At 42.3% G+C, this 10,777-nt stretch overlaps 1 protein-coding gene across 7 annotated transcripts in view; it reads left to right on the top strand.

The window, feature by feature from the left end:
* Nucleotides 1-10,777, top strand: part of adamts9 (ADAM metallopeptidase with thrombospondin type 1 motif, 9) — a 53,974-nt gene that overhangs the window by 661 nt on the left and 42,536 nt on the right. For 2 of the 7 annotated variants that reach the window (XM_046075128.1, XM_046075127.1), the window contains exons 1-2: nt 8,127-9,129; nt 9,447-9,844. In XM_046075128.1, coding sequence (XP_045931084.1) covers nt 9,033-9,129; nt 9,447-9,844 — 495 coding nt within the window. In that variant the 5' untranslated portion in view covers nt 8,127-9,032. Of the gene's footprint in view, nt 1-432; nt 506-771; nt 858-6,223; nt 6,330-8,126; nt 9,130-9,446; nt 9,845-10,508; nt 10,570-10,777 lie in introns of those variants that run through there. The other 5 variants (XM_046075129.1, XM_046075131.1, XM_046075130.1 and 2 more) reach the window with 5 other exon arrangements.

The following is a 10,777-nucleotide window of genomic DNA, read 5'->3' as shown; positions in this document are numbered from 1 at the left end:
GCTAGGGTCAGACTGCAAGCTGATGACATCAGAACCCTGAGAAACAAGATTGCTACCATACAATATCATTATCAAGGTGAGTCAGACTGGGATCCCCCACCCACCCACCCAACCCTACCAACTGCAGCCCATGACCTTCACTCATTGTTATAATTTTATGTTTAAGTGGAGGGAGAATAAGTCTCTTAGCCTAGTCTACAGTAAACAAAGGAATTCATGGAAGCACTGAGAGCTTTTTGGAACTCATAGGGCCACAGAGTGTGGGTCCCCTTAGTGTGTGGCATTCATTATGTCACACTGGTATCCAGGCTACACTACACTACACCTTGGATGACTTCTTCCTCCTCCTCTCTTCTATCTGGGGTCTGATTAATTTGGTCTCTGGCATGAAGTCTATTGTTGCCATTCCACAGAGAGCCAGAAAATCTGGGAAGCATTCTGATGTTGGAGGGACCTACTGACAGCTGCTGTACTACTTGGGCAAAGTCCAGAACCCTATCTTGTGGTCTGTGAAAGGTTCTCCAAAGCCCTAATTGCACTTCAGATGTTGAGTGTTGTTTTCACCCAGCTCTCACCCAACGTAAACTTGCACAGGACCATCTTAAAAGCCCATTTACAGAATCACCTCCCCTCCCTCCTTTCCTAGTAAAGCTCTCAGAGCCTGCTGTCTGCCTCTCCAATTTAAAGTCAGAGGGCATGTGACATAGCTTGAGTTCTGAACATATGTGCCCAACTGTCTGTTTGTGTATGGTTGTACGTGTATGCCTGCAGGTCTAAGGAAACCATGTGTCTCAGCGTCTCTGGATGTTTACCCAATTACTGCTGGAAGTCCAAGTGGTCCCATGCTGAAAGACGTAGTAAGTGTACAGCCACAGAAATCACTCTGTGACTCCCTGGGAAACATTTGCTGCAGGACTCACTCGTTACAGTGACACTATTTTGTGCACACACACACACACACACACACACACACACACACACACACACACACACACACACACACACACACACACACACACACACACACACGCACACGCACGAGCGCGCACACTCACTCGCACGCACGCACGCACGAGCGCGCACACTCACACACACACGCACGCACGCACGAGCGCGCACACTCACTCGCACGCACGCACGCACGAGCGCGCACACACACACACACACACACACACCTTTGTGTCACTATCTTTGTGGGGACCCATCATTGACATAATGCATTCCCTAGCCCCTTAACCAAACCTTTACCTTTATCACAATACATGTCTAACTTTAACCTTTATCCTAACCTTAAACTGATTCTGACCCTCAGCCCTTTACTAGGGGGGTCCAGCATTTTGCTCCACACAAGGCTGTCGGACCCCGCATGTACAGTGGAATGCCGGTTTTTGCAAGTGGCAACAGATAAGGGAACATCTTCATAGCACTGACAGAAAATTATTCTACAAAATAATGCTGATCAGTGTGCAATATTAAAATGCAGACAGATCAACCGTTCAACTTGCAACAGTGCTGCAGTGCAGAGAACAAATGCTGTTAATATATATTTGTTAACTGTAAACCTGACATTATTAATGGCGTGACAAAGCACATGGCATAGTAGAGTTACAGTATACATAACAAGACCATTTCTCTGTCTTTTTAGCTATGCTATCGGCATTTGCTTTATGGATGGTAACACTGGTCTTTTGGTCTACCACTTTGGTCCAGACTGAAATATCTCACCAACTACTAGATGATTCCCATGAAATGTTGACATCCATGGTCCCCAGGGGATGCACCCTCCTGACTTTGGTGATCTGATTTTTCCTCTGAGGTTGACATTTGTGGTTTTGTGTGAAAATGCAACAACTTTTGGATAGATTACTGTGACATTTGGTGCACAAATTAATGTCAGAATGAATTGTAATGACTGGCAATTCCTTAACTTTTCATTCAATGATCAGGTCAAAATTTTAATTCCAATACTTTGTTTTATGACAGTAAAGCTGCACAACTTATGACATTACCACATATTTTTTGGTCAGTGCTAATTAGCTAATATTAGATTGATAACACACTACAATACGATAGGGAACATGGTAAACATTAAACCTGCTCAACATCAGCATGTTAACATTCATTGTGAGCATGTTAGTGAGCTGACATTAGCATTTAGCTCAAAGCAGAGCCAATCATTTATCCATCATTTACTCTTCATCATGTGTTTTACAACACCACAAAACAACTGGCTTCATGTGGCTAAATGGTCTGTACCATTTGCTGGCTTTCCAATTCACCACACATGGGTATTGCCTTGTAATGAAGACAAGTTCACCGGGCCAAGAAAGTCTGCGGGCTGAGGGAGAAACAGAGTAAAACAAGAGTTTGAAAGCTCCACAATTAAAGTGTATCTCTTTGAAATCCCAGGCCAGGCTTGGCTACTTCATTCAAGCTTTCCGCTCCCTATTATCTGATCTGGAGAGGAAGTGAAGTTTGCACTGCTGATAGCTGAGCTGAATGATGCTGCCTGCGCACAACTCAGGAAGGGTGACTCTGATGACCTCAATGACCATCCATTGAGAACGAACACACACACACACACACCACACACACACACACACACTCTCACACTCTCACACTCTCACAGCTGTAATGACAGCTCCATTGAGAAACACGGAAAAGGGTCAGTTCACTGAAGATGGTCGCCCCAGTTTAAAGCATTCTCAGCGCCACATGTCGGCACTGACTTCATGGAGTCAAATTGCCATTCATTGAGAAACCTGATTTATTTTTTCTTAGTTGAATTGAAGGGTGTCTATCAACTATACAGTGACTATGACAACACATTAAAGCATTAACGGTCCACTTAAAGTTGTAGTTTCTGCACATCAAAACACTGCCTAAGGGCAATTATTTCTGTTTTCTCTTACCTTTGACCCCTGTGCTGTAAAAAATGTTTTATGGAGAGTTCTGGGAAAAGGGACTAATTGTGAATGAAAGGTTGTATTTAAAGGGGTTTGTCTGTACAGCTGCCCATGTTGAAGTTTAAGGTTGTACCCTGAGGACAAATTTCCAAATAACGAGAAGAACATAGGAAGAAAGAAAATCAGCTCCTGTGCAAAGGTTAGTAGATTTGGGAGTTCTTCTAAGTGACTATGTAGGCTACTCTGAGGACCTTAAGTGTGTGTAACTCATTATAACTCCTAATCTCAAATGCTAACATTTAAGTGACCCCTAAGATCATACCAAATTACCTCCATCATGCTGGAAAATAAGTGCTAACTGCCGCAAAATACAGGGTGGCCCGTGGATGTTTAGTTGCTGATGTTGGTTTTGTGAACAGCAAAAGTCACGATTGCAAGACTTGGTGTGAAATTTATTGAAATGATGTTCTTTCTGAAAAATGAGTATGACCCTTTGCAACACCACAGGCCTACACATATAATGACCATAATGACAGAGGCAACAGAGCTTTTTGGCCTGTTTTATGCTCAGTGGGAAAACAGCATCCTCTCTTTATAGTTTCGGATACCGCAGGCATTTCATATGAGGCTTTTGTTTTGGGTATGCACCTGCAAATCCAAGTCTCGTTAATGGTGGTGCGTGTTAAGTGTACACAGTAAATGAGCTGTAAAGTCCTATGCCAGCTGTTAGCATTTATCATCACATAAGGTCTCGTTGGAGGCGGGAAACATCTATAGATGCCTGCAGTGATGTGGCCGTGAGTGGAGCAACAACATGGAAGCCAATTGAGTCAGTTGTGAACTCAGGACAGAGATGCTGCTTTTGCACTGCACGTCATTTAGTTGTAGTCCTCACAGCTGTGGGGGTGAGATCAGTTCCACTTGTTTCTGGAAAAACAATAACCTTAATAACAAATCCTAAGTCTAAATCCTATGATGTATAGGATCAGAACACTTATCCTTAGATAATGTATTATGGTTGATGTATTATGTGTCAAACTTGGTTACTTTCAGTCACCAATGTTCTGATTGTGAAATACAGTATGTTTTGGTTATGTGCTACTGCTATCATTAAGATAAGAACAAGACTACCCTCAGTAAGCAATGTTTTCTTGTTACTTGACAGTGAGTTTGGGAACAGGTCCAGTCTTATCTCCAAGATAAGACTCATCATGTGTGTTTACCATGGCGTGCTCTTAATGTGTTAACAGTACATTAATTCATTCACATTTTATCACTACCAGCAGTCTATCTGAGTTTACACTGCTCAGACATGTATGGGAAAACAGATTTGAACCCTCTTATTGCAGTGTGGTTGATGATAAACATTTAGCAACCTGCTGCCTTGTACTATGTTAGTATAACACTTCAAATATGTCTGTGTAAGTTCATCTCATTCAACCAGCCAAAATGCATTGTCCACTCATCCAGTATATGTTTCAGTTGTGTTTGAGTAGAACAATTAATTCAATTCAATTCAAATTTATTTATAAAGCACCAAATAACAACAACAGTTATATCACAGCGCTTTAATAAATGAGCAGGTGTAGACCGTACTCTGGGATATTATTTACAGAAACCCAACAATTCCCACCACGAGCAAGCACTAGACGACAGAGGCAAGGAAAAACTTCCTTTAAAGAGGCAGAAACATTGAGCGGAACCATTGCTCAGGGTGGGTGGCCATCTGCCTTGATCGGTTGGGGGTGAGGGAGTGAGAGAGAGAGACAGAGAGAGAGAGACATAAAGAGGGAGAGAGGGATGGGGGTGGGGGTAGGGGAGAGCAACCTACACAATATACACACAGAGGTACAGACAGTAAAGGTAATGTTGATACAGACTGAATGTATAATGGTACAGATAGCTATAGTAATGTTAATGATAATAATAAAAAAAAAAAAAAATAATAATAATAACAATAGGTAATAATAATTGTAGCAGAGGGTGTCGAACAGGAACACAGGGGCAGCAGGTAACTCACAACCACAGATTCAGACTCTACAGCTCCAGAGCTAGAAACACTGTAGAAAGAGATAGGAGGAGAGAAAGAGGAGGAGCGTGGAGCTCAGTGCATCATTGGAAGTCAACCAGAAGTCTAGGCCTATGGCAGCATAACTAAGGGATGGTTCAGGACTCACCTGAGCCAGCCATAACTATAAGCTTTATCAAAGAGGAAAGTCTACTCTTAAATGTGGAGATGGTGTCTGCCTCCCAAACCCAAAGTGAAACCTGGTTCCACAGGAGAGGAGCTTGATAGCTGAACGCTTTGGCTCCCATTTTACTTTTGGAGACTCTAGGAACCACAAGTAACCCTGCATTCTGGGAGCGCAGTGCTCTGGTGGGGTAGTAAGGTACTATGAGCTCTTTAAGATAAGATGGTGCCTGACCATTAAGAGCTTTGTAGGTGAGCAGAAGGATTTTAAATTCTATTCTGGATTTTATATGAAGCCAATGCAGAGAAGCTAAGACAGGAGAAATATAATCTTTTTTCCTGGTTCCTGTCAGAACACGTGCTGCATTCTGAATTAGCTAAGAGTCTTAATTGACTTTTTCGAGCAGCCTGATAATAAGGAATTGCAGTAATCCAGCCTTGAAGTAACAAATACATGGACTAGTTGTTCTGCATCATTTTTATACAGGATGTTCCTGATTTTTGCAACGTTACGTAGGCGGTCCTTGAAATTTGTTTAATGTGAGAGTTAAAGGATGTCCTGATAAAAGATAACTCTGAGATTCCTCACAGTGGTGCTGGAGGCCAGGGTGATGCCACCCAGAGTAACTATATCTGATTAGTTTCATCTGGCTTGATCAATAAATATAACTGAGTATCATCTGCATAAAAATGAAGGTTTATAGAGTGTTTCCTGATAATATTGCCTAAAGGAAGCATATATAAAGTGAACAGGATTTGTCCCAGCACAGATTCTTGTGGGTCGGTCCGCACCGACTACCGGGGGCTGGCTAGCTACAGTAGCTAAAGACTGATCTATCATGGTGGGGAGCCAGACTTCTAAATCACTGAGCCTCGCCTCCATGTCTACGTTACAAAATAACTACACTTGTTACACATACCATTACCACTAAAAGAGGCAGAGGAGTAACTGAACATCTGACACACTGAGCAGGACACTTCAATTATTGAAGTGTTTGTCTAAAACCAAAGCTACAAAATGAGTTGCAGTATACAGATATGTAGTGCTGATGTAGGAGCATAGACTGTTGCAATGTAGCTTCAGGGCAGTAGTGACAGCACTGACCACAATACTGCTGAACAGCATTTCAGTCAGAAAGTGAAAAACTCCCATGCAATCTTTGATTTAACATCAGTTGGTACGTCAATGGAACTCACCCATCCATGGACTCGCTCACCTCTTTCCTGTCAGAGTAAGTCATTAGTCATTTCTGTACACAAGTTTTTACAATGTTTTTTTCTCCTTATAAGTAACTAAGACTCTAACTGCCTACATTCTGGTGAGTTATTATTTCCTTCTTTCGGTAACAATTGAGTGACTGAAATGTTTGTAATCTCTGATACATAATGTTATCAGATCTAAGTTGTCTTTAACTTTAAAGTTGCTAGGCAATGCTGCAGTTACTTGCGACTTTCTAACCGTTTGTCTCCACTGTGTCTGTATGCCATGTTGCTTGTGGCTAAGTAGCTATGTCAGTCCCATAGACAGGATATAAGAAGTGGACGTAGTCATCATGATGTCACCCGTTGGTTTGTCGACTGCCGTTTTGAAGCCTTGAGTTTGGCCGATAGGGCGCCACCATGTTGATATTTTGCAACCAGCGGGACCGGACGTGACCATATTTGGATAAGATGGTGGAGCTAACGGCCGTGTGTGGAGCTAGCTAGCTTGCTTAGCTAGGTGCATCTGTAATTCAAGTTAACTGTCATTTTAACAGGGCTGATTATTTTGTCTAGCGAAAAACTTAAAACTAAATGAACTCACCAGAGAAAGAAAACGGCCAACTCCAATACGCTTTTTCAACAGCCCTGGTTAAATTTACATAGTGCTGTGGGTACGAGTCACTTTAGCCTGATTGACAGGTCGCCATGGTAACGCCATGTCAATCATAGATAATCCCGCCCTGAAGCATACTATGCTTCCTGGTCTATTTTCCTCTAAATGGGACCATAATTTACTAAATGAACATGATGCTGTGTTGAAGAATACTTGAAACTAGCGACTGAGACCATAAACTCAAGTCAAAGTGTTTACTGAGGTAATAAATCAGCTGAGAAGTAGGGTTATTTTACCATTATTTCTAATGGAACCGTACATTTTTTGCAACCAGAAGAGTTGCCCCCTGCTGGCCGTGTGATAGAATGCAGGTTTAAGGGATTTCCGCATTCCCCACAGATTGCTGACTGGAAGCTTCCTGCTTGGTCAGTCCTAAAATTGTCCAGTTTAACCTTTATTGCATGTTTTAACACGAATGAGGAAATAAACTCCTAACAATTTAAAAGAGTGGAAAGCTCTCCCAACATCTCAGTGCTATGACAGAATTGGACTAATGTTGTCATCTTTTAACTAAGTGGTCAAGAAGTATGAAATGTCATGTAAGAAGGTGTCTAGTCCAAAATCAGCAAATTAGCATTTACATATCTCTGCGATTCAAATGCCAGTTGTCCACCTGGAATTGACTGTTGTTTTCAGTGGGTGTCACAGTGATTATGTCTTAAGGTCTAATTGTCTGCTATAAAAAAGGCCTAATATTTTAGGACATAACTCCATTAGGCAAGTCATATTTCCATTGTGCCTTGGTGTATGAATGGTGGATATTAGTAGTTAGAAATTTCAAAAATCTGATATTTTATATACATATTACATTATTTTTTAAATAACTGTTAGCACCATATCTAGCGAGGGGACATTTTGCAGTTGAAAAATACACTTCTAAGAGGTCTCTGAAGGACAAACTATGTGATTGTGTGTTTCTAAACTACCACAAACATATTTCTGGCATTTCTCTCCTTTTACTTATCGGCCAACATAGACAATGATACTGATATACAGTAGCTGCCATGTTAATAGACAATTTATCAGCCTGGCTCTAGTGCACATGCCGATTTAAAATATATTTTAAAAGTTAGCAGAACAACTTATGTGTTCTGTCTGTAGCTATGGGCTTTTTTACATGAATGGGACAAGAGACAGACTGCATAGCCCACACTTTGATCCTCCACATAACAAAGGCTTCCATACAGCCTGCAGCATTGTTCTGCTGAGGAGAATATAGCTCATAAAACTATTACCATTATCCCTACACAATACCTTTTCCTGCACCTACTTAAGACCTCAGATCACTAATGTATATGGCTACGCTGTTTGCCAGTTTGCATTTTGTCACTCTGTGATCCCTTGAACTTCTAAGTATACAGCCATGCCCGGATTATCTCGCTTGTGGCCCCAGGGAAGGCATTTTCTATATGGGCCGATCTAACTGCCATGGTCACTGATCTGCTCTGCACACTGTGCTAAAAGCCCGCCCCTCTATAACCTGAGGTTATTGAAAGTATGTACCTATGTTAGTTTATATAAGAACTTGCATACAATTGAACTGCATACAAATTAAATTAGTTAATCGGGCACTTTATGGTTACTGGGGGCCATCAGTATGGACCCTATATAGGCTGGTCTTAACTTAGAATTATAAAATAACCCAAATAGACTTGTGAACAACCCAGTCAATGATGATATCACATCATCCAAAGTGGACCACTGTTGTCACTACAGTATATAACGGGAGTGGCTTCACTGTAGCACAAGTGTACCTTGTCTGGCTGATCCCGCCCCTAGCTGGGGAGAAAGCTGGTGTACAGGCTTGCAGCGGAGCCCATCGCAGTTGACTGTTTGAGCAGCCCACCCCTCTCTGCAGTATGCATGTTTGCCAGGGAATCCGCGAAGCGCTCACGTCCCAGCAGTGTACTTCACCGGCGAGAGATCATCTACTCAAGAGTCGAGGATAATAAAATTGGATGTGGCAGGCGGACCGGAGGCGGAAAGCCCGGAGTGACTGGAGGAATACAGTATTACTACAGGAATACAGGCTGCCGCTTTCCTCTGAACGTGGACAATCATGCATGTGCTCTTCTGGGGCTTGGGGTTCCTACTATTCCCTGATTTCTTAAATGTTGTTGCATCTACGGGGAGATTACTTTTGAATTCAAGCACAGGTAAAGTATGCCGCTCTGACAACCCCGCATTCCCCCCTCATTGAGTTATTTTCTAACACGGGGGCAGAGAATGAATGAGTTTTGAATTCAGCCAAGCACATGACTTGCAGCGCTTTCTAGTACCTAAACTCCACTGGCTGGCTATCATTCATTTCCTTGCAGTGCCGTAAAACAACATTTTTTTCAAGAAAGAAGACATTACTTTGTAAATCATAATCTATCGATTAACACATCTGGGCTCTTTGATTTGTACCGATGCTATTGGGCTGCTACTGAATCCTTAATTGCATTGTCATTCCTCTGCCTTTATTCCACAGTAAAAGAGGAGATCGGCGCTTATGAGATTGTAACACCGCTGCGAGTGAATGAAGCCGGTGACAAGTTTCCAACCAGTGTGCACTTCAAGAGGAAAAGACGAAGTTTGGACGAGAGCACCGGCAATAGTACGGATCACTGGGCCTCGCCAAATATCCACTACAGGATATCTGCTTTCGGACAGAATTATCACCTCAACCTCACGCTGGATTCGGGATTTATCGCACCTCTCTACAGCGTGACAGTACTTGGAGTACCCCGAGGAGATAACATAACGGATTTTGCAACAGATGCAGAGGTAGAGGAGGAGGAGGACACGGAGTTAAGGCACTGCTTCTATAAGGGACATGTAAATGCACAAGCAGAACATGCCGCGGTCATCAGTTTGTGCTCCGGACTGGTGAGTTTTTACGCACGTTTAGTCTCGCCGTGCATGTGATGACTTTACCACCGGGTGTTTTACTTTTCCTCCATGGATATTTAGGGGAAAGTGTTGCTTACACAGGACTTGAAAATCTGCTTCACCATTACCTTAGCAACATTTTTATATCATGAACATTTGCACAAAGTGCGCGCCACCTGCGTTTTATAGCCCATCCGTGCAACTCTCGTAACCAGCCATACATATTGCGCTTTTAAACACGTTTGTATTTAGGAAAGAATACAATAATACGCTTATCTCAGTAAAGAATAAAACATTGTGTAAATATTTTGTTCACAAGTAAGTGAGGCTGAAATTGATTTTGAAAACAATTTTCAGAAAAATAATTTTGAGACTGCATGATTTGTTAACGCTTTTTTTGTGCAAGGATCCTGTTGTAGTGTGCTTCCACTGATTAAATAATTCAAAATAGCTAACAGCTTTTCTGACTTGCGAGTCTCCCCAGTACACTGGCTAAAGTCAAGTTTAATGAACGGTCTACTCTAAATCTTACTTCCATGCCTCTCTCCCTGCTCTCCCTGTTGTCGGTGACGTCTTTACGCACGCTCGTACAGCGGGAGTACGGGTGGTACTGACGTCACGACAAATTGGTCCCACTCCCAGGCTTGCTGAAGCATGCGTTTTGTAGTGAGCAAAAGTGCACTCCGAGTTTATCCATAGAAAGCCACAGCGACGTGACAGATGTGAGTAAGGGGTAAATTTCTGACCGAATGACAATGACATCAAATAAAAAGCGCTCTGAACGCTCTGCTCTGCAGAAAGCTTTAGGGAGTTGAGCTGACGTTTATGGAGCATATCGTCTTATTTATTCAAGTTCTCCGAGGGCACATTTATTCTAAAATACAGCACAATGCTGCTGAGGGCCGCAATTGCATTTTATTTCTGCACATC

The sequence above is a fragment of the Micropterus dolomieu genome, linkage group LG18 (genome assembly GCF_021292245.1).
Source record: "Micropterus dolomieu isolate WLL.071019.BEF.003 ecotype Adirondacks linkage group LG18, ASM2129224v1, whole genome shotgun sequence".
NCBI classification, from domain to species: Eukaryota; Metazoa; Chordata; class Actinopteri; order Centrarchiformes; family Centrarchidae; genus Micropterus; species Micropterus dolomieu.
The sequence above is the reverse complement of the archived record's forward strand: the minus strand, read 5'-3'. Positions and strand labels throughout refer to the sequence as shown.